General features: G+C 43.8%; 2 protein-coding genes across 3 annotated transcripts in view; both read left to right on the top strand.

The window, feature by feature from the left end:
- The window catches only part of adcy9b (adenylate cyclase 9b), a 33,405-nt gene extending 15,456 nt beyond the window's left edge, over positions 1-17,949 (top strand). Inside the window, exons 2-9 of the mRNA XM_089019002.1 lie at positions 7,960-8,111; positions 9,449-9,559; positions 9,708-9,964; positions 10,083-10,185; positions 11,720-11,928; positions 12,057-12,216; positions 12,354-12,496; positions 13,943-17,949. Of these exons, the coding sequence (XP_088875128.1) occupies positions 7,960-8,111; positions 9,449-9,559; positions 9,708-9,964; positions 10,083-10,185; positions 11,720-11,928; positions 12,057-12,216; positions 12,354-12,496; positions 13,943-15,224 (2,417 nt within the window). The 3' untranslated portion in view covers positions 15,225-17,949. The remainder of the gene's footprint in view (positions 1-7,959; positions 8,112-9,448; positions 9,560-9,707; positions 9,965-10,082; positions 10,186-11,719; positions 11,929-12,056; positions 12,217-12,353; positions 12,497-13,942) is intronic.
- A 478-nt stretch (positions 17,950-18,427) lies between these two features.
- crebbpb (CREB binding lysine acetyltransferase b) overlaps positions 18,428-24,991 on the top strand; it is a 33,434-nt gene continuing 26,870 nt past the window's right edge. For both annotated transcript variants that reach the window (XM_089018176.1, XM_089018175.1), the window contains exon 1: positions 18,428-19,253. In XM_089018176.1, coding sequence (XP_088874302.1) covers positions 19,169-19,253 — 85 coding nt within the window. In that variant the 5' untranslated portion in view covers positions 18,428-19,168. The remainder of the gene's footprint in view (positions 19,254-24,991) is intronic.

The following is a 24,991-nucleotide window of genomic DNA, read 5'->3' as shown; positions in this document are numbered from 1 at the left end:
AACAGTGGTGCCATAACACAATAAATCGCCTTATTTATCATATACAGTAAAGTCTCGTTATATCGATATCGGTTATATCGATAGTACTGCTTATTACGATACTATTTCTACGAACGCAAGGAGAAAATTTACATGCCGCAGGATCGGATATATCGATAGTCCGGTTATATCGATATTTTTTCCGACTCCCGAGAATATCGATATAACGAGACTTTACTGAATCAGAATCAGAATAATCAGAATCATCTTTATTGCCAAGTATGTAGAACACACAAGGAATTTGTTTCCGGTCGAACACCTCATCTCTCTCATCTCATTTTCCGTACCGCTTATTCCTCATTAGGGTCGCGGGGGTTACTGGAGCCTATCTCAGCTGTCTTCGGGCACGAGGCGGGGGACACCCTGAATTGGTTGCCAGCCAATCGCAGGGCACACAAAGACATACAACAGTCACTCTCACACTCACACCTATGGACAATTTGGAGTGGTCAATCTGCCTGCCATGCATGTTTTTGGAGTGTGGGAGGAAACCGGAGGACCCGGAGAAAACCCACGCGGGTCCGGGGAGAACATGCAAACTCCACACAGGGAGGCCGGACCGGGACGCGAACCGGCGACCTCTGCACTGTGAAGTGGGCGAACCACTCGACTACCGGGCCGCCCCTCCGGTCGAACACGCTGCACTAATATCAGCAAAAAAAATTGCAAAGAGGCACTATACAATTTCATTTGGGCTGTATCTCCTTTTCAAACAGAAAAACAACTATGAAGTCATTCATTGCCAGACGATGTGCAAAAATGTGTCCACTCAAGTGCCAGGGTTTTTGTCATTCTCACTCAAATTGCAGGACCTGCAGAATATTGAGTTTCAAGACGACAGAAACATTCAATACACGTTAGAAACCTTAAACTCTCTTCTTTCATCAGATGAAAAGAGGTTAATTCCTAAGTTATACCATTTTGTGTTTGGGAGCATTTTACTGAGCGAGTTGCTTGTTCTGTAGCCACAAAGGGACATATGTCTTCTTGTGCCGGTCCCAAGCCCGGATAAAGGAAGGGCATCTGACGTAAAAGCTTGGCCAAAACAAACATGCGGATCAAACCTCTAAAGATGGAGTACACTGATTTGCAGTGGCGACCCCTTGAAGGGAAAAGCCGAAAGGAAAAGAAGAAGAGAAGGCCTACCAGGCCCTGACGGTCCACCACTGAATGAAAGTTGTTTAAAGCATAGATGGGGGTCATTTTCCTGTAAGCAATCACTACCTTCAACTTGTGAAAGAATCGTCAACCAATCTGCCGCTTCCTTTCCCCGGTGCACTCATGAGGTTGACGGCGGGCGTTACTTGAACCGTACATGTCGCCAAGATCAGCTTGCGGCCTTGAAGATGCTCACCGGATAAATGCCGATCATGACTCATTGACGGCGCCAAAGCTTTTATCCTTTTGTGATCAAGGGCTTAGAAAATGTCACCGCAAACATACACACGCACATTAGCTTTCACCAATCGTTCGTCGGTCTCTTGCTCTTGAGGTGATATGCACACATATCCTGAAGAAGCCCAGCGCCCACTCAAGGACATACCTTCACTTAGATTCTGCACTTAGATACCAACCCCCACACGTGCATCTGCACCCCACCAGTGTTTGCGGCTGCAGTGACTCATTAATGCACACAGCAGGAAGACTGTGCATGTGTGATAACTGGCTCTGTGAATTATGAATGAGGGGAGATCACAAGGGGGAGTCGGTCCACCCTGATGCCCACTTACGCCCTGGCCAACCATGAAGGGGGAATGACTGTTTGCCAAGTTATATTATTGTAGTGAGTTATTTGTTTGAGAAAGGTTCTCTTTATGAAACTCAACCTGCTAGGTTTTGATTTCTGTGTACTGTGTCCCACTGCATTCTTGTTGATGATGTTGAATGCGCGCAAAAGGGTCCGATGGTAAATGGAGCAAATCATTAAACGGTAAAAACACTTAATTTAGGCCTGAAAAGGACCTAGAGGACAATGATTGGCTCTTGAAGCTGCTTGATGCAGCTGCAAGGCTTAAAAATAAAACTCTCCAATTAATCTTTTAAGTAACTGTAACGTTTATTCAAATTTAGAAAAAACAAACAAACAAAAACAGTCCAATACATATAAAACAGGGCTTTCCAAGCTGTAAAAAAATCAAGCTATTGTCTCTGTTCTCATGTGCTGTGGGCGCTTCTTCTTTTGGTACTGAAGCTAACATCTTTCCGATGCCTGCTCATCCACCCACGTCTTTGTACATAAGATTGGGTCGTTTAGAGAATAGTTGCTGGGAAGTGAACTAACATAGGCCTTGTTGAAATAACAAAGTCACGAACTAAGGCATAGTAGACCTCCGTTTGGATGTTCTTCCCCCCTTATGGGATTTTCTCCCTTTATGCTGGTGTCCTCCAACATTCCAAAAACATGCTCAGGAAGTTAATGGAAAATCCAATATTGTCCTTTTGTCTGAAACAGGGTGGTGGTGCTGGGTCGGGTCATTGTTTGTTTCATCCTGTCAGGTTTGTTTCGTCATGTCTGGTTTGCTTTGTTTTTAGACATGATTTAGTCACTGTTTTGTTTGCTACCTTGGACCTTTTTGTTCTGATTGGATTGGATTGGATTGGATTTGCCTTTATTAGTCTCGCAGTGGAGAAATGTACATTTCCACAGCAGCAAAGTTATGAAAGAAATGAAAGTAGAAAAGCAAAACACTCTCGCGGCACCGTCTTGAAGTCAAAAGAACAAAAAAAAAAACTAAATAACAAATTACATGACAACACAAAGACACAGAGAGACATTCATCTTAAGCACTTTCTGAACCCTCTTTGTTACATAAAGCAGTTCCAGATGAAAGAGGAGAGGATCAAAGCGTCTCTTCACCAGTGGATCAGGGACATCATAGTGGAATGTGCACGTTGACTACAAGCTAAATGTTGAAAGCAAACACGCAGCTGTAGCATCCATTGACGAAAAGAGATTGTCTCACATCTCCTGTCCCCCATAAATCAGCTTCAATTCCATCCCGCGACAGTTCCATATACGCATCGACTTTGTTGTTTGAGATTTTGTTCCTGCTGACTTTATGTAATATAATTTATCAAATACCCCCTGCTCCTCCGGTTTGAGTGTGAACATGAATGGTTTTTAGACTATGTGAGCCCGACGACTGACCGGCGACCAGTTTAGGGTGTTTCCTGCCGCTAGGGTAGGTTCCAGCACACCCGCGGCCCTCACGAGAATAAGCAGATTAGCAAATGGATTGATTGATAGAAGTTAACAGCATGGAACGGCTCTCCTGTGTCTCCTCCCAGCTCTCAGCTGCTTCCCCCGTCAACATTTAGAAGCTTGTCAGCCCCTTTGCTGTCATTTCTTTAGACTTCTTCCTGACATACTGCCCATATGTGTGTGTGTGTGTGTGTGTGTGTGCACGTGTGTGTGTGTGTGTGAATGTGTCAAATACCTGATGGAATATTCCCAGCAGAGGTCCTTCCCTCACATTTGAAGAGCATGAGACCTACCCCACCTTCCCCCGCCCTCCACAGTCACCACACCATGGCCGTTTACTAATGAAAGGCTCACTGTGTTGACTGCTGTTGATGGGGAGGGGGTTAAATGCTGAGGGTGGTTTGTTTGCAAGGAACGTACAAATGGGTTTTTATGCCACTAAAAGCAGTGGAGCTGTTGGACAAAGTTTGTCCCATAACCCCCGGCCCCAAAAAAAGGCCAGCGATTAAATTAAATTACCGAATTTTCCAGTGTATAAGGCCTTGATTTTCTTCCAAAGATGACCCTGCACCTTATACGCCGGTGCACCTTATACGTCAAGTAATATTGAGCCACAAGAGGTCTCGCAACTGTCAGCAGCCACTAACTCCATCCCCCCAGACCCCTTACTGTATTGCATAACCCCAGACTTTACTGTAGCGCCTTATAATGTGGTGTGCCTTATATTTTGCAAATGTTTACATATTTATAGATTATATTTGGAAAAGGTTTTTAATTCTTTGAAGGTGTGCCTTATAATAATAATAATAATTAATAATAAATTTAATTTATAAGCGCCTTTCAAAACTCTCAAGGACACTTTACAGTCACATTTTTTTTTTTGGGCGGGTAAGCAGCGGCAGCCATTCGCGCCAGCTGAACGCTGAACTACTCGGACGTAACACAGCAATTTATAGTCCTGTGCACCCTATACAGTGATACCTCAGTTTATGAACTACTTGGCTTACGAACTTTTCAGTTTACAAACGTTAAATTTATGAACATTTTACCTTGGCATACAAACTATTTTTCAGGATACACACGGAGCTACCACAATGAGTGATGTGTCATTCGCGAACGAGCCCGTTCTTCTAACAAGAAAATGGCAGCCAGCTTGTTTTGGTCCTCTATTCCCCGCCCCCAGTCGTCGGTTAAAGTCACGTGATTGGTCAAGAATGCAGCAGTGAGGGGTGGGGGTTACAGACAGAGAGAGAGTGAAGCCATTCTCCAAAAAAGAAAATGGCAGCCGACATTTCTTTGTCCTCTATTCCCCGCCCCCAGTCTTCAGTTCAAGCCATGTGATTGGTCAAGAACGCAGCAGTGAGGGGAGGTGGTTTAAACATTAAAGAGACAGGCAGATGACAGAGAGAGAATGGATAGAAAATGTTTCAACTTTGATAGTCCAAAGGTGGAGTATAGACTGCAAGGTTAAAATATCCCATCAATCAGGCTCCACAAATAACCCGCACAAGCCATCTGTACACTTGATGCAAAAAGCCATCAACCCAGCTAAACAGAACACAATTGATGAGGAACAAGGTAAAATTATCGCAGAGAAAGCACCTACAAGGGATCATTCCTCAAGATGGTGAAAGAAGAAGGCTGCTTTCCTCATCAACTGTTTAATGCTGATGAAACCGGCCACTCCATTCCATCAAGCCATCAACAACCATCACAAAGATAAATAAAACCACTTTATTATACGGTACAGTTTATGTCTTTAATTATAATACCATAGCACATTTGTTATACATAAAATAAGGTATTTTTTGTAGTTTTAAGGCTTGGAAAATTTGAAAGTAGAAAAGTATGTTTTATGGGGACCTGGGAACGGATTATTTTTGTTTTAATGGTTTCCTATGGGAAATTATTTTTTGGGATACACACTTTTCACCTTACACACTGTCTGGGAACCAATTAAGTTTGTAAGCCAAGGTATCACTGTATATGGAAAAAGTTTGAAAATACACCATTCATTGGCGGTGCGCCTTATACTCCGGTGCACCTTATACACCAGAAAATACGGCACTCCATTTGAGCATTTGAGACAAGGCTCAAACACCACAACAGTTCTATAGATTAACTTGAAATTCAGAGACACGAAAGAAGCTGGGCCCAGCAGGAGTTATAAAGCTGAAGGTCAATGCTCCCCCCTTCCTCTTCGCCCCTCCCTCTCCTCTCAGTCTTGACTAAGGATAGTCACGACGACTCACTGCACCTCTTTCGCTGTCAGAAACGACAGTGCCCCGGTGAGTTCTTATAAAAAATGCAGATGTAGCTTTCTTTCAATGCCTTCTGACGGGACAGATTTTTTTCTCCTCTTGCTGCGCTGCCGCTGTTTCTCTACCTCATTGGATTTTGTCACTCGCGCCTCACTCGGTGACTGCTCCATCACACCTAAATTTTATTCTCATATCTCTCTCCGCCGTGAACCGTTTCGCAGAGGTGTCATATAAGGAAGCTTTCTTGCTGCTCTTCCCATTATGAGGAGCGCATATTCCGTTCCGATCCATCCCAGTGTAAAGGAGAAGGTGCCAATAGGTCAGATGCCCCTTTTTCTCCACACCACCTGCTCCAATTGCCCCTCTGCTCTTGTACCTCGCCCTGTCGCAAAAGCCTGCCATCATCAGATGATTCAGGGCACGACATGTTTTTGTTTGTTCTTGTGCTGATTTAAGCAGTTCTGTCAGCTTGCCATCCCGGCTGTTGTCCTCAGCTTTTAGAATACATTTCCCCAGGACACAAAGCTTTGGTTGTTCAGAGCAAACGAAAGGTGTTGTTTGTGTGATAAAGCTTTTTGGCTAAGCCAGGGTGTCAAAGTCATTTTTTTGCCATGGGCCCGATTATAGTTACGTTTTCCTCTCGGGGGACAATATGAATTTGGTGAAGCATTAGAACGTTTCATTCCCTCCACATATTACAGACAGAGCGAACAACAAATGAATGAATAACTAGTTTTCAAATCTGAAGTCAAGGATAATGACTGTTATTGTGGCTTACATGGGAGAATTAGAAATTTTGGTTTGGACTTTAGCAAGCATCATTGAATTTCACAAGTTTGATTAGCTTTCATGGGCCGAACAAAATGATGTTGTGGTGCAAATTTGGCCCCCGCCCCTTGACTTTGAAACTTGTGGGCGAAGCATTAAACATATTTGCGCGGGGTGCTCTCGCACATGCAACCAACCTTGATTCCTGATTATATTTGCAATCTGGAAATCAGACATTGATATACTGCAACAAATTACGCAAAGAAAAAAAGTACCATATTTTGCGGTGTATATGACACAGCGGAGTATAAAGCGCACCCCCAATGAATGGTGTATTTTCAAAACCTTTTCCGGCGCACTGGACTATAAGTGTCATGATCTGGTTGGCGACCAACGGGGGGCGCTGTCGGCCCCGCCTGCACCTGCACAGGTGCTGGTCATCCCGATCAGATTGGCGACCAACGGGTAGCGACGTCAGCCCTGCCTGCAGCCTCGCAGGTTCTGGTCGTTTAATCACTGACACTTAAAAGGACACCCGGCACGACCATCCGGTGTCGGTTCATTGTTTGCTGCATGTTTGTTGCATGCTTTGTCTGCAATCGCATGCAGACTCTGTGTCTTTGATTTGTCATATTGTCTCTATGCTGTCATATTATTTGTTATTTAGTTTTTTTTTTGTTCTTTTGACTTCAAGATGGCGCCGCAAGAGTGGCTGCCTTTCCAGCAGCTCATGTATTTTGTTTTTCTACTTTCATTCCTTTCATCACTTTGCTGCTGTGAAATGTAAATTTCTCCACTGTGAGACTAATAAAGGCAAATCCAATCCAATCCAATCCAATCCATTGTAGGCTGTGCATGTGTTTGTTTAACCTTGGCAGACTTTTACACTTGGTTTTCTTTTGATACTTTGTATTTTTTCTGTTCAGTTGATTTTGATGTTTTACATTTTGTTTCTGTTGACCTTTAATTTAATACACTTTGTCAAACAACCTCCTGCTCCCTCTTGCCTGCTTTTTGGGATCCGCACCCGCCATCACCACCTTGCAAAGCGTGACAATAAGGCGCACCTTCAATGAATGAAAAACGTTGTGTGTGTGTGTGTATATATATATATATATATATATATATATATATATATATATATATATATATATATACCACATTATTAGGCGCTACAGTAATAGGTGGGGTTACGGGCAACTTCTCTGGGGGGAAGTGGGGTCGGTGGCTGCTGACAGTAGTTGCGAAACCTGTTGTGGCTCGATATTACTTCACATATCAAGTGCATCTGCGTATAAGGCACAGGGTAATCTTTTGAAAAAACATCAAGGCTTTTGTGTGCGCCTTATACACCAGTAAATATGGTAATAGTCTTAAACAATTGATATTAAGAAGTAAACATGACATTTTTTTCCATCTCGGATGACGCCACGCGGTCTCATTAGTCATTCACATCCAACACATGATGATAAAATAATGGTTGGTGGGCTTACAGTTGGAATTAATCTTGTGTTCATGTATATTTATAGACTTTGTTGCATCCCTATATCACAGATACGTAATGGCAATGGGCCAACAGCTGCATTGATCTCTTGAGTGATGATATAAGAAGGCATTTAACAGGGATGGCAAACACTGGATTTTTTTTCTCTCCATGAAGTTGTATTGTCTTCATCTGGAACATTCTAGGCCTGAGGACCTACCTGATTTCTGGAAGGAAATTGGATAAGCCCCTTCCTTGTAACTGCTCCCAGTCGGCCTCTGAGCACACCGACTCGAGATGCTGCTCGCAGAGAGCGCACTCCTTTGATGGCGCCCCATCAGCCTCCAACTTTCCTCTGGTGAGTGGAATATAAAAAATAAATAAAAATAATGATGATAATAAAATCTCAGAAGCAGTTAGGAAGCATCTTTCGTGTAGAATTTTTCTTTTTCACTTCCTTGGCTGATTTATAATACTGAAGCTTCATGTACAGTCTTCTTGGATCTCCATCTCTCTCTCTTTTATTATGTGGGTGTTGCAGAGGCTTGAATAATGTGTTTGCATGCCCAATTTTCTTCCCTTAAGGGCACTGAATAAGAACTAGATAGCCTTTTGTCATTTATATTGGATCTCAGCAAGCAAATGATTTTTTTGTTTACGTTGGGAGCCAAAAGCAATTTTCCATGAATACCACAGCAGCCGTCGTCATTAGACTGAGTCAATGACAAAATTGTGAAAAATTGGAAGCACAATGGCAGATGACAGTGGCCACTCAATGCAAAGATTGGCGAGATCTTTGGGAAAGCGATTGGGAAAGATTTGAAATCAATTTGAACCTTTCCGTAGGACAGAAAATGTGAATGTGACAGCTAACCAGGAACATGTGCTGTCCAGAGAACATGTGCTGAGCACACCAGGAGCAATTGCTCCAAGAACAATGCGAATTTGTTTGCCCGCCTGACAAAGAAAGCAAAATAAAATGTAACAGTGTCCTATAGTTTAAGATCTCTGCGGTCATCCGAGCCATATAATTTCACCTGAAAAAAAAAACCATCTGACACCAAAAAGGAACTTGGCTCAGTTGTTTTTCCTCATATAGTGGATGATATATCAACTTTGACTGGGGGAATTAATATCTTGGCTCAATCCTGTCACCCAAGTGATTGATTTTTTATTTATTTAATAATGACGAAGTTCATTTTTCAAATACCATTTCTGGATGAATCAAAGTAATGTGCATGGTGTCAACACGGTAGACGTGACTCGATTACATTATTTTCCAGTTGTATGTTAAAAACGGTTGGTGCCATTACACCAATGGGGAGGTAGAGCAGAAATAAAACAATGACATCCATCCAAAATTTGGCCTAGTTTGGCCTGTACACATTTAAATGGTTCAGTGTCTGTCTGATCAAATCTAAATTTGGATTTTTTCCTTTCGATTTTTGAGAGCGTGAAATCATAAAAATGGCACTGAATGAATTAAATAGTAGCCTTATCATTGATTTTTTTCTTTCAAAACTTAAACAAAAAAACCCAAAACAGTGGACCATATCAACTGTCAGATCAGATATCTGTAGGATGCACTATGGCAAGTATGATTCCCCCCCCCCCCCCCAGAATTAAAAATTTAGGTAGGCAGCATCCCCAAATGCAAAATGAAAGCAGCTGTTTTCCCCTTTTGCCTCCTTGCAGCCTCCGTGTCCATCCTGCAGCGTCGTCCTCATACCAGGGGATGAGATGGTTCTGGAGGAAGGTGATGCGAACCACGGCTGCCATGAAGACCACAAGAGCAGTAATGGCAAGGTTAGGCTGCTAGTTTAGACCGTTTATTGTGAAGAAGGCCTCAGAGCTCTTATCAGAATCAGAATCATCTTTATTGCCAAGTATGTAGAACACACGAGGAATTTTTTTCCGGTCGAACACGTTGCATGCTTATTATGTCTCTCCTCAGGACATTTTGGCTTTGAAGAGTTCTTCGGGGGGATCTGCGGGCCGCAGCTCGAAAGCTGTGAACGGCCTGCTGAGTCCCCAATTGGAACCTCTTAACAACAGCCAAACGTCGCTGTGCGAGATGCTGCAGGAAAAGGAGAAGAAGACGTGGGCAGGAGGGTCCCTAGGCATGGACCACTCGGCGCTCATCCCGCTACGCTCCAAGAACTTCCGTGAGAGAAGTGATGCCCACTTTGTGGACGTCATTAAAGGAGACAGGTGAGGACAGGCAAAAAGCCTCCGAGGCCATTAAAGAAATGTGTGTTATTAATGTCACTTTGCTCCCTACAGAGGTCACATTGGACATAATTTGCGCCGATTTGTCCTTCTTTAACAGCCTGATGAAAGACTATTTCTACAGACCGCCCATTAACAAGCTCTGCCTTACTTTCCTGGATAAGAGCCTGGAGTCTGCCTACCAGATAAGCTACCAAGAGGAGGTACGTTTGTTTCCAACCATCCGTCCATTCATCCATCCAGCCAGCCATCCACCCAGCCATCCACCCCTACATACCGCTCTCCCTTCCTCCCTCCCCCCTCCATTCACCCAAAAATCCATCCATCCACCCAACCCATCATCCATCCTTCCACCTATCACTCCCTCCCTCCCTGCCTCCCTCCATCCACCCAAAAATTCATCCATTCACCCCATCCATCCACCCACCCAACCCATCCATCCATTTTCCATCCATTCATCCATCCCCCACCCAACGACCCACCCTTCCATCAACCATCATCTATCCATCCATCCACCTATCCCTCCCTCCAACCACCCAAAAATCCATCCATCCATCCACCTAACCCATCCATCCACATAACCCATCATCCATCCACCTCCCCAACCCATCCACCCACCCATCCGTCCATTCATCCATCCACCCATCCCTCCCTACCTACCGCTCTCCCTTCCTCCCTCCCCCTCCATCCACCCAAAAATCCATCCATCCACCCAACCCATTATCCATCTACCTATCACTCCCTCCCTCCCTGCCTCCCTCCATCCAAAAATCCATCCATTCACCCCATCCATCCACCCACCCAACCCATCCATCCAATGACCCATCCATTTTCCATCCATTCATCCATCCTCCATCCAACTGAACGACCCACCCTTCCATCAACTATCATCTATCCATCCACCCACCTATCCCTCCCTCCCTCCAACCACCCAAAAATCCATTCATCCATCCATCCATCCACCCACCGAACCCATCATCCATCCATTCATGCATCCACCTACCCAACCCACCCATCGGTCCATTCAGCCAGCCACCCATCCACCCGTCCATCCACTCATCCATCCAACATACACTCATCCATCCCTCCCTCCTTACCTTTCTTACTCCCTCCCTCCATCCTCCTTCCATCCTCCTATCCCCCTCCCTCTTTCCCTCCATCCACCCAAAAATCCATCCATCCATCCACCCATAAATCCGCCCACCCTTCCAAAACCCAACCATTATCCAGCCAGCCATGCTCCCACCCACCCATCCCTCCCTCCTTCCCTTCATCTAACCAAAAATCCATCAATTCATCCATACACCCATCCATCCCTCCCTCCCTCCCTCCATCCACCCAAAAATCCATCCATCCATCCATCCATCCATCAAAAATTTGTTAACCCTGTCTTGGTGTGTTTAAGTTTGAGTATTGATGTCGGGTTGATGAAGAACAAGTGTTTGCTGAGGCGTCCATACAGTTAAAAATCACTCCTGTAATCCAACAAGTTTGGGAGTTCACAGTCTTATAGTTTCACCCTGAAATGTTCCCTGTTCTGGTCGTGTTTGGCAGTGGCGTTGTGTCCTTTAAAGCTCTCAAGACTGCGGCAGAGAAGTGCGGCACTTTATTGTGAGACCACAGTGCCCTCTGGTGGTACACATCGGGAGTTCATCTTGACTGCACAAGTCCAACGTGTGAATCTTCACACAGGCTTGATTTCCTAATTTGGATTTTATTGCGCCGTTCACCTCGCAGGTGGAGGGCCAAGGATCGGCGCAGACTTTTGCCAGCCCAACATTCAGTTCTTTTCTGGATATGCTGATGTGCAATTTGGTGTTTCTGGCTTCGTCGATGGCTTGTTTCCTTCACCCCATCATATCCCGGATGAGTCTAGCCACACCGGCTGTCGCCGTGACCGCTACGGCTGCCTTGCTGGAGGCCCTGGCCCTTTTGTTTGCTATTCGGTGAGAAAACGCGTTGTACAACATGACTGAATGAGAGAATAGGAAGTGTGTGGTTTCAATGCTTGCAGGTTGTTCAACAGGATTTTAAGGGCAAAGTCATTTTCACTTCTCATTGTTTGCCTTCCCAGTGTGGCATTCTACCTGGACGGCGCTCTGAAGTGCACACGGACGCTGATGAAAGCCGTGTCTGGTTGGATGCCGCGTCACCTCATCGGCGCTGTCACAGTGTCCCTGCCTGCTCTGGCAGTTTTCTCCCATGTCACCTGTGATTCGCATCACTCCATTCAGGTGCAGCATAACACCGTCATCACTTTTATTTTGTGCACTTGACAGGTGAGTTGTCATCACAAGTGATCTTCCAAATTCAAATAATCATTCTCTCGTTTTGTCTTCTTCCCCCCCCCCCTTCCCTTCGTTCCTTCCAGTTCACAATGTTCATCTGCTGTGCTGTCATCATTGCTATCATTCACTTCTGTAACTCTTGCCAGCTCAGCTACTGGATGCGCTCAAGCTTAGCAACGCTTGTTGGACTCGCTCTTCTTTCATTGCTCTTCTCATCTCCCTGCAGGTAAGTTAGCCAAAGTGAACTCTGACTGTGCACTGATTTAACAAATATTTTAAATTGGAGTTCGATCGGGATATTTGACAGGGAAAAAAATGTAAAGCACTTACAAAGACAATATATGAATTACAGGCACAATTTTGACTATTCCACAATGTGCTTAAGAGCATGTTTACCTTTGTAACAGAATGAATATGGTCAAAACGTTTTTAAGCCATTATATTTGTCTTATTTTTTAATGTCTGTTTTTGAATATTGCTGTACCGATGACCATTTTGTGTTTGGGAGCCTTTTACTGAGCAAGCCAGCACAGTTAGCATAGTGATTATGCAATCCATGGTGAGGCTCAGCCGGCTGCTGCCTCACCGCTCGTCTCGACTTAGTATTTGAACGGTAAATGTGAAAATTCAGCGATTTTGAAGAAAAATCCAAAAACGGTGAAGTTAAATGGAAAAGAACTTTAAAGTAGAAATCACTAAATAAATATAACTGTTTAATTCATTTTTTCATTTGATATTGCCATGATGACAGGTGAAGCACAGCCTCACCTGCCTCCTATATATATATATATATATATATATATATATATATATATATATATATATATATATATATATATATATACTCCCGGCCGGGAGAGCCCCCCCCCCCGTCAACTCGCAAGTGACAGGAGCAGGGTCGAACAGGGTCCTGGAACGAATTATGGTCGAGAACCGAGGTACCACTGTATCTATATTCTACCTGTGCTTGCTCGACTCTTTGAAGCCTCTTCCCACATTTCAAAAATTGTTGAATTATCACTCTCATTGACCTCAGATGCCTGGTACCAACCAATCAGGCTATGGAAAAATGTTGACAAAAATGCCGTCATCATGGGCTTGCGCTCTTGCCCTGGGTGTCACGGTTTGCGAGGTGGTGATGGCGGGTGCGGATCCCAAAAAGCAGGCAGGAGGGAGCAGGAGGTTGTGTTTGATAAATTGTATTAAAATAAAGTCAACAGGAACAAAATCTATAACATCAAAATCTTCTGAACGGAAAAAAATACAAAGCATCAACAGAAAACCAAGATTAAAAGTCCGCCAAGATTAAACAAACACATGCACCGCACACAATGCATACAACAGCATACAACGCATTCAACAGCATTCAATGACATTTAACAATTACCCGACACCGAATGGTCGTGCCAGGTGTCCTTTTGAGTGTGACTGATTGGAAACGACCGGCACCTGTGCAGGTGCAGGCGGGGCCGACAGCGCCACCCGTTGGTCGCCAACCAGATCATGACACCGGGACGATGAATCTGAACTCTGACCGGATGAATACAAATTTTCCCATTTTGCTAAAGTGACATGAGCCATCACATTTGATTCTGAAAGCGCCGGTCAGGGTAGATTGATGTTGCAGTCCGTCATTGAAACTTGAAAACGACGAGCGTTGTCTCTGATGCAGGTTGAACGGCGGCAACAACTCGGTTGTGAAAGATGAGATGCAGACTGATAGAAGTGTGACCCACCTCAAAGACCTGCTCGGCCCCGAGGCCTGCGTGGCCTTCTTCCAGCTCCTCCTCCTGATCTGGTTCCTCAACCGTGAATTTGAAGTGAGTTACCGTCTCCATTACCACGGCAACGTGGAGGCCGACCAGCACCGCATTAAGATCCAGAACATGAGGGACCAGGCCGACTGGCTGCTGCGCAACATCATCCCCATCCACGTGGCGGAGCAGCTGAAGGTCACACAGAGCTACTCCAAGAACCACGACGACGTGGGGGTCATCTTTGCCAGCATCGTCAACTTCAGCGAGTTCTACGAAGAGAGCTACGAAGGCGGCAAGGAATGCTACCGGGTCCTCAACGAGCTGATCGGCGACTTTGACGAGCTGCTGCGGACTCCGGCCTTCGCTAATATCGAGAAGATCAAGACCATCGGCGCCACCTACATGGCGGCGGCAGGCCTCAACGCTCAGCAGTGCGCAGACGCTGCCCATCCTCACGCTCACCTTCGGGCGCTCTTCGACTTTGCCCTGGAAATGATGCGCGTGGTGGACGACTTCAACAAGAACATGCTGGGCTTCGGCTTCAAGCTTCGCATCGGCTTCAACCACGGGCCCCTCACTGCCGGCGTCATCGGGACCACCAAGCTCTTGTACGACATCTGGGGGGACACGGTCAACATCGCTTCTCGCATGGACACCACCGGCGTGGAGTGCCGCGTGCAGGTCAGCGAGGAGAGCTACTGCGTGCTAAGCGGCATGGACTATGACTTTGACTATCGCGGCACCGTCAACGTTAAGGGGAAAGGACAGATGAAAACCTTCCTTTACCCCAAAGGCGGCGACAGCGGCGCCGTGCCTCAATACCAACTCTCCGTGTCCCCGGAGATCCGAGCGCAGGTGGACGGCAGCATCGGACGTTCTCCCACTGACGAAATCGCCAGTATGGTTCCAAACGCGGCGGCGAGCGGCAACATGGTGCCCAGTGCCAGTGCCGGGTCTTCCGCCAAAACTGGGCTTTGTCACGAAAGGCCCGACGGGCTTCAATGGCGGCCATCTGCCTCTCACGCCAGGCGATCCGCTTCTCACAGCGGCCTGACGTCCGTGCACGTGGACGACCTGGAGGGACCTCCCCCGGACGCCGCCAGGAGCCGCCTCGTCGTCTCTGTGGCGGTAAAGCCCACCCGCAGTGCGGCGGCAGCGTCCCAGAAGGACAAATTCCAGGATTCCAACAGACTCTAAGAATTTGCCAATCTTTCATTGCAAGCCCGCCAGCCAGGAGTGGGGAACCTTTGTCCGTTTGTATAAAAAGTCCACTGAGGGCCGATTGCTGGAAAAAAAATTTGTTTGTTTGATATTAGGAAGCGTGTCTTTCGCTTAGTTTTGAAAGTTGCAGTCGGTTCCACTTGCCTCTTCCACCTGACAGTTGAAGCACCACAATATGGAACAGGCCAAAGGAACCCCACTTTTTTATGAGGGAAACTTAAGCGACTGACAATTTTAAAGGCTTGTGCTAGGTCCAAAGAAGAGATCAGTATGACCAACCGCATACTTGATTATCATCTCTACCTTTAATCTGTCTTCTTTTAAGTGCCTTTAGTAAAAAAGAACTTCTAGACTCCAGCCTTTGTTCCCCCCAAAAAACATTTAAAAGGGAAATAAAAAAGCTTGAGATCACAGGTGTCAAAGTCAAGGCCCGGGGCCAAATCTGGCCTGCCACATCGCTTTATTCGGCCCGCGAAAGCAAATTAACCTTGTGAAATTCCATGATGCTTGCTAAAGTCTGAACCAAAATCTCAATTTGTCCCATGTAAACCACAATAACTGTCATTATTTTTACTTCAAATTTGAAAACTAGTCATTAATTTTTTGTGCGCTCCCTTAGTGGAGGGGAAAAAAAAAATTCTAATGGTTTCCCCAAATTCATAACGGCCCCCCGAGATAAACTGTTCCTACAATGTGGCCTGCGGCAAAAAATCAGTTTGAACGTTGGCTTTAGAGGTGTCAGTGTTTTGCATTCTCAAAAGTTCTATTATTTTGGGTGGTCGGAGGTGACACTTTGCCTTTGATTATCTCCAGATGACCTTACTTGCAGAAAGTGCTAAATGATTTCTACTTGTAAAATGCTTTCCTTGTTCGTCGTCTAAACACCAAAGATGTTGAAGAGACTCGTGGCGCTGGAGCTGCATGTTGCATAACTGCATGTACAACATACATGAGGTGTGGGTTTGTGTTTTTTCAAGTGAATCTTCTGTTGTTCTTATTGAGTGCATAGAAGCTCAGTGCATTTTTTTTTAAATTTGCCGGACATCGTTTATTTACTTGGAACATTCTTGTTGTTATTACAATGCAGCCTCAAAAGTAAAAGTTACAGTATTTATTATTTTGAAACTTTCTTGGAAAAACATGCCTCAAAAGTCACTTAAAAACCTGGAAGGCTAACCGAGTTTCATTACGATGTTGTACTTAAAGTGCTTATTAGTTCAGCATCAGTTTTCTTTTGACCGTAATGAGAATTGTGACATTTATGTCAAGCATCCATTTGGACCCCTGCTATTCATTGATCAATTTTACGTGCATTGAAATGCTATCCTTTGTCCTTAAATCCCCCAAAATGTTCAAACATTTCTCACAGTTTCATTCATGATTAGTGTAATCCTCCAAAATGTGTTTTTACTGTACACTTGAGGGACATTTCCTATAAATATGCTTTTTGATGTACATTAATTTGCACCACTGTTGTGATATTCTGATTCTGATCTTCAGCTTTCCTTTGTGTTGACATAAATGAAGCCCCGAAACGTTTCTACGGTGTGATACAAAGTTAGGTTGATTTAATGAAATTGTGTGTTCATGAGCTAAACAAATGGGTTAAAATCAGACATTAGGCAGTCCAAACCAAAATTATTGATGTTATTGAAATATTATTGTATTTATTTTTTTGCCCATTGGGCATCAGTTGTTAGACATCTGCCTATGTAGCGTACGTGTTGTGGGCATCTTGTGCCTTTAATTTTCCTGTCTATGGCAGGATTAACTACGATATATATTGTGTAACCGATGGACATGTTTTACAAATATAAGTCGTGCCTTTTTTTAAACATAAATCATTGTGAACATACGCAATACGAGACATAGACAAGCCATACAGCTTACTTGTGTTGTCATTCAACCCGCCACACACCACCCCCCTTTTACCTTCTATTATGTCCGCTGTGAATTTTTCTTATTGATAGTTACGAGTGTACCGATGCAAATGGAGTCAAAGGGATTTGGTGCTATTCAGCACAGAGTTCTCACCCATATGTGTATTTATAACCACACTAATTGTACAGTACCACGGCGATGATCCAAGAAGTACTTAGTAAGTTTTGGGTAAAGTGCATATTTATCTCTTTTTTATGAATTGTTACCATTTTCCCCCAGATAACTCCAAAATACTAATAATATAATTAGCTTAATATTTTAATCAGTATTTTAAGTGGGTAATTTATATCAATTTCGTTGTTTTTTTTCCTTCTTTACAACAAACATGAGATTGAAGATATTTGTTTATTGACGTAAGCGGTGTTCTGAGCCAGCGTAGTGGCATGCTGGGAAATGTTGATGCCAAAGAGTGTCATTGCCGTGTCGTCTGCATTAAAAAAGAAGAAAAACAACGTTTTCCGGCATGTAGGATTTGGGTGAGCACATGCTAGATGCCTGTACTCAGTTTTACTGTACGTTGAGTATGAAATGGTATTGTTGTTGAACATTTTCTATTATTTCTATCTGCACATGTGTTGAATAACACAGGAATAGGTATTTACCAGTGTTGAAATTATTTATAGTATGTGTGGTAAATTGTGTTTGTATTTTGAAGGGTAATTTCTAGATTTTTTTCCCTACATCATCTGTCAGATATCCCTCTGTCCCCTGCTTCCCCCGAGTGTCCCAACGACCCAAATAAAGGCCCAACTCGATGTAAACAGTGTGAAGAGCCTGCCACACTCATTTTTATGACTTACTGTTGTTGGATTTTTTTTGTATTGGTGCATTTATATGATGTGTAAAAAAATCCTGTATTTTTGTCAAAAGCATACAAAATTATGTTTTTGTCAATTAGATTTTTTTTACAATTGCCATTCGGCATCCACCCTTAAGATGCATCACACTCCAATTCCAAATACATATACATATAGTAAATTGAAAACTATTCAAAATATTTTTTGCAAAAGTGTGGTCAAATTTACACAAAAAAGCAAGAATGCCTTTTATTTTATTTTTTTACGCCAGTGAAATACGTATATTCGAAATCATTCTTTTTACGTCAGCAATTAGTTTTGCGTGCACGTGACTCACGGTGGGCACAGGTTTGCGTCATGACGTCATATGCACGCCCCCCCTCTTCACCCCTCTATGCCCCCTCCCCCCATAGTCTAGCTGGGAAGAAAAAAAAACTTTTTGTATCGTAGGAATCAACAGCCGCCATCTTGACGCGGCTCCGAATCGGGATTTCTGGGAGAGAGTTAATTGTCAAAAAACCGAGCGGAGCCACCCAGACTGGACCCGGAACGCCATTTTGTCGGCCCAAATCGAAGCGCGAGCTCTTCCGGGGAGGATTAATGCCAACATGTGAGGGCAACTGGAGATTTTGTCGTGCCGAAAGGCCACCGTATATTTGATTTCCCTTTTAGCGAGCACCGCTTTTCGTCGTCCGCATCGACCCGCTGTATTTTCCGGCACGACAGCCACTAAAAAAATAATCCTCCTAAAAGAAAATATTTTTCGATTTTTGCTCTTTTTATCGGAGCCCCAAGTGGATTTTAAGGGGGCTCGTCTTGACGGCGAAAAAAATGACTCCACACGGACGCGTCGCCAGCGATCACCGCAGAAATGGCTCGTCGATCGCCAAGCGTCATATTTCCTGATTGATTTGTATTTATTCTTCTCGACGTGAAATAATCTTGGCTGCAGTTTTGTGGAATAATTATGTGGTTGTCGGATGTTGGATTATCATGGGGTGATCTCTGGCGGCGAAGCGTGGCGCTGTTGCCTTTCTTTTGAAACCTCTCCCGGGGCAGCATTTTACCACACAAGGAAAAAAAGCTAACAGTTAAATTGATTCATTTTGACGCGCTGTCGTTGAACAACGATACTAATTAGAATAAAAGAAGCCTGGGACCACCTCAGGCTGAGTACCCAGAATGGCTGACAATCTACTGGATGTCGGACCCCCCACTGCCAAGCGACCCAAACTCAATTCCCCTCTCTCGGTTTCGGACGGCCCAGGTGAGTGCTGCTTTGCTTCATTTGATTTGTCACCAGATTGAAGATGTCATTAAAATGGGACTAAGATGCCACTCTCATGTCACGAGACCACCCGTGTCGTTGTCATATTTGAGTGGCTATCTTTCGTGGAGCTACTTTTGACACAGTCAAAGTTCCATGTAACATTAATATTTTCCATAACACGTGAATGTGCTTATTTTTGTATATATCGTAGCACATTCAAAATTAAATCAACCACCAATTTTGTGCAAAACAACTTTAATTCATGTATACGGTTTTAATTGTCAAATGGTGTGTGTGTTTAATATGGTAATGAATGCACTGATACAAGGACTGCACAATTAATCAACATTTATTTGTGAGTTATGATGGCTGTCACGTTAAATGAATGGCACCCCTCATAGTCGAGTGGTTAGCACACCGGCTTCACATAGGTTGTGAGTTCAAGACACGGTCCGGCTTCTCTGTGAGGAATTTGCATGTTATGCCCAGGCCCACATGGGTTTTCTCTAGGTCCTCCGGTTTCCTCCCACTTTCCAAAAACATGCATGGCAGGCTCATTGAACACTCAAAAAATTTTCCTTGGAGTGAGAGTGAATGGTTGTTTGTCTTTGTGTGACCTGTGATTGGCTGGCAACCCATTCAGTTGTGTCCCCCGCCTTGTGCCCGAAGATGGCTGGGATAGGCTCAAGCACCCCCGCAACCCTAATGGGGAATAAGCGGTACGGATAATGGATGGATGGACGTTAAATTAACTTGATCGTCAGTGATATTTACATTTTAAGTGTGGATCTGCTGTATTTGGAATCAAACTCTCTCAAACAGTAGTCAGCTTATCACCAGTGGGCGACCACATGCCTAAATAAGCAGAAAGTGCCCTCTCCAATGGGAGTCTAAAGTCACTCAGGGCTGAGGCGCACAAGTCGAGAGAAAAAAGTACAGCGAAAATTAGAGATTAATTGCGTTCTGCAATAGCATCTTTGTTCAGCTAACCATTTTTCAATTTAAAATTCTTATACAATTGTTATTTTGAAATATTCATTTTTTTCACATTTCCTTTTGCATTGAAAACCGTTTGCACACAAAAACAAAAAGCAGTAGTAGTAGCAGTTGTATGCGTCATGACAACCAATGCGTGACCTATTGCTAATTTACCATGCGGCATCTGCCAAAGTGACGATCTGTCAAAATGCTAAGTTTGTTCAGAAAAGGGGGACTTGTAAGAAGAAGAATATAAATAAATACATAAAGATGAGTTTGGGAGAAATTTGGCCGTACCGATATTACAAAATATTGATGTATACAAAATATACAAAAAATCTGATAAAAAACGTTAAACAGTTCTTCCTGATTGTTTTGTCTTCTATTCAGGGAACCCTTTCTTCAATTTGTTGACAAGTTTGAGGAGTTAAACTATCCACCAATAAGACTTTACAGAGTGACTGTCAAAGGTGTTCGCTGCATTGATATATCAAAATTAATGTGATGTTTCAAACAGGATTTCCTGCCTATGAAAACATTTAAATAGCACAATTAGGACAATATTTATGATAAGACTGGTGAGGAAAATCCACATAGAATGAGTTATAGTTGATGTCTTTTTAAGGCTATTTAAATTTCTCATTGCACCTTTTTAAGAATATTGATAAAGATGGCGGCCACAAATGTCATTAAGGAGATTTAATTCCCAGCTATTTTCTTCATTGCTGGTCGTAAGACATTTTAGTCATGTGTTGTCTCTGTCTGCACACCAGGGGTATCATGTTGAAGTACGATGTGTGTGAGAGCCTAAGAAAAAAAAAGATGGCGAGTCTGGTGCGTATGCACGTTAATACGGATGCAATGTGACATCTTTGTGCTCACCACACAGTAGTCGAAAGAATCACAAGAATGCTGAAGAATACATGAACTTAAAGGACAACCGACGTCACTTTTTTGTTTCTTAACTGACAGCAGAAAAAACGTTTTATAGCATCTAAAATACCCAAAACACACAGTATGATATTTTTATTCAAATACAAAACAACAATAAAAATGACTTAGTGTCAAAAATATGCAAAAAATTGAGCTGCGAATTGGGCATTTTCAGAAAGTCCCGCCCCCAGTTCGTGACGTGACGCCAAGACGTCTTGCATTGCTGGAGAATCAAAACAATGGCTTCAGATTCGGAGATGTTTTCTTGTTACACATCCAGTTATGAATATGATTCAAATAGTTCTGAAGAGGAAAGCATACATGTTTGTAATCGATTAAAGAAGTTATTCCCTGTCATTTTGAGGCAAACGGGCGGGGGGGAATGTCGCATCCAAAAATGGCCACCGCTATTGTGAGGAATGAATCAGCCCGTTTCCACAGGCTGATAAATTCCTTCCATGGAGCTTGGACTCCCTCTTCTGGCGGCTTTTGGGTGCAATACAAGGTTTTCAAACCAAACAGTACAGCAAAATACATTGACGTGATGGAAGGACGCGACAAAGCGTCTTTTTTACGGTCAGGAGGTTTAGTACGGACTCGTCACCAACTTAAAAACAAGACTTCCCGAATGTTCAGCGCAAGTCTTAAAACGTAAAATCGAGCTATATGCGGTGGATTCTTATTAAAATACGCTCAGTAGAAGTCATTTTAAGCCATTTTACAAATTATGGACACAACTTGTCCGGAGACGTCGGTTGTCCTTTAAAATCCAACTTTTGCTCAAGTCTACATGGCCTTCTTCTTCTTTTCCTTTCGGCTTTTCCCTTCAGGGGTCACCACAACGAATCAGTGTCCTCGATCTAACCTGTTGTTTTGCATCCTCTTCTCTCACACCAGCTACCTTCATATCCTCTTTGACAACTACCTCTAGGTCTCCTGCCAATGCAGTTCAAGGCTCAGCATCCTTCTCCCGATATAGTCACTCTCTCTCCTCTGGACATGTCCAAACCATCTCAGTCTGGCCTCTCTGACTTTCTCTCCAAAGCCTCTCATATGAGTTGTCCCTCTAATGTACTCATTCCTGATCCTATCCAACCTGGTCACTCCCAAAGAAAACCTCAACATCTTCAGCTCTGCTACCTCCAGCTCTGCTTCCTGTCTTTTCTTCAGTGGCACTATCTCCAGTCCAAACATCATGGCTTGTTTCAGCACCGTTTATACACTTTTCCTTTTATTTTAGCTGAAACCCTTCTATCACACATCACACCTGACATTTTCCTCCAGCCTGCCTGGAGACGCTTCTTCACCTCTTTTCCACACTCTCTTGCTCTGGACAGTTGACCCCAAGTACGTAAAATCCTCCACCTTCTTTATCTCTTCTCCCTGTAGCATCACTCTTGCCCTTGGATCCCTCTCATTCACACACATATATTCCGTCTTGCTGCGACTGATCTTCATTCCTCTCCTTTCCTGGGCATACCTCCACATTTCTAGTTTCTCCCCCAGCTGTGTCACCACAATGTCATCTGCAAACATCATGGTCCAAGGAGATTCTTGTCTGACTTCGTCTGTCAGCCTGTCCATCAACATAGCAAATAAGAAGGGGCTTAGAGCTGACCCCTGGTGGAGTACCACCTCCACCTTGAATTCCTCCATCACACTTCACAGCTGTCTTACAGTCATGATACATGTCTTTTACCGCTCTGACATACTTTTCTATCACTCCAGACTTCCTCATGCAATACCACAGCTCTTCTCTGGGCACCCTGTCATACGGTTTCTCCAGATCTCCAAAGACACAATGCAATTCCTTCTGACCTTCTCTGTACTTCTCTATCAGCATTCTTAAAGCAAACACTGCATCTGCCGTACTCTTTTTTTTGGCATGAAGCCATACTGCTGCTCACAAATGTTCACTTCTGCTCTTAGTCCAGCTTCAACTACTCTTTCCCATAGTTTCATTGTATGGCTCATCAACTTTATTCCTCTGTAGTTAGTACAACTGCACATCTCCCTTGTTCTTAAAAATGTGCACGAGTACACTTCGTCTCCATTCTTCAGGCATCTGTTCACCATCTCATATCTTGTTGAATAACCCAGTCAGGAACACCTCCAAGACGCTTCCATACCTCGATTGGAAAATCATCAGGCCCGATTGCCTTTCTCCCCTTCATCCTCTTCAGCGCCTTCCTCACTTCATCCTTGCTCATGTTTGCTACTTCTTGGTCCACAACAGTCACATCTTCTACTCTTTGTTCCTTCTCATTTTCCTCATTCATCAATTCTTTAAAGTACTCTTTCCATCTTGCAATATCACTACTGACACCTGTTAATACATTGCCATCTCTATCCTTAATCACCCTAAACTGCTGCAGGTCCTTACCATCTTTGTCTCTCTGTCTCGCCAGCCCGTAAAGATCAGTCTTGCCTTCCTTGCTGTCCAGCCTAGCATACAAATCATCATAGGCCTCTTGTTTGGCCTTTGCCACCTTTACTTTAACGTGCACTGCATCTCCTTGTACTGCTGTCTACTCTTGTCCGTCCTCTGTGTCCCATTTCTTTGCTAACCTCTTTCTCTGTATACACTCCTGCACCTCCCCATTCCACCACCAAGTCTCCTTATCTACCTTTCTTCCACTTGATACACCAAGTACTTTCCGACCTGCCTCTCTGATTATGTTCGCTGTAGTTTGCCAGTCATCTGGAAGGACCTCTTGCCCACCCAGTGCTTGTCTTACCTCTTTCCTGAATGTAATGCAACACTCTTCCTTTTTTTCAAGTCTATATGGTAATATTTGTAAAAAAGGTATCATATGTAATTTTCTTTGCTTTGTGAGAATGACTGTGTGCTGGAATTTTGTTGTGGACCTCCTCTGTCTCTTAGCTACTAAACTAGACTTTACTAAACTGAAGTCAAAGTCAGCTTTATTGTCATATATGCTGATATGCATGACATACAGCACAGATGAAATTACTGTCCTCTCGGACCCAGCATCTCGAAATTGTGACTCGCCCTTATCCTGTAAAAACCCAAATGCTCTCATTTAGCAGGGCTACACCGTACCTCGAAATTTTCCCAATGTGAGACAATGCGCAGGGTGAGCACATTTAACAAATACAGTGATACCTCGGTTTACAAACCCCTTGGCATACGAACGTTTCGGTTTACGAACGTTTAATTTATGAACATTTTACCTTGGCATACAAACTTTTTTCGGGATACACACAGAGCACCGCAATGAGTGATGTGTCGTTCACGAACGAGCCCGTTCTCCTAATAACAAAATGGCAGCCGACTGGTTTTTTTCCTCTATTCCCCGCCCCCAGACTTCGGTTAAAGCCACATGATTGGTCAAGAACGCAGTAGTGAGGGCGTGAGGGTTACAGACAGAGAGAGAGTGAGGCCGATAAACCTTAGAGGCAGGTTGACGACAGAGAGAGAATGTGCAAATTGATAGAAAACAGTGAAAGTTGGACTTGTTTCAACTTTGATAGTTCTAAGGCAGAGTGTAGACTGCAATGTTAAAATATCCCATCGATCAGGCTCCACAAATAACGCGCACAAGCCACTTGATGCAAAAAGCTATCAACCCAGCTAAACAAAACACAATTGATAAGGAACTAGGTAAAATTATCACAGAGAAAGCACCGACAAGGGATCATTCCTCAACATGGTGAAAGAAGAAGGCTACGTTCCTCATCAAGTGTTTAATGCTGATGAAACCGGCCACTCCATTCCATCAAGCCATCAACGACCATCACAATGGTAAATAAAACAACTTTATTATACAGTACAGTTTGTCTTTAATTATAATACCATAGCA

The sequence above is a fragment of the Hippocampus bargibanti genome, linkage group LG17, assembly GCF_051943395.1.
Source record: "Hippocampus bargibanti isolate YZ-2025 linkage group LG17, ASM5194339v1, whole genome shotgun sequence".
NCBI lineage: Eukaryota > Metazoa > Chordata > Actinopteri > Syngnathiformes > Syngnathidae > Hippocampus > Hippocampus bargibanti.
Note: the sequence above shows the minus strand (reverse complement) of the source record. Positions and strands in the feature narration are given on the sequence as shown.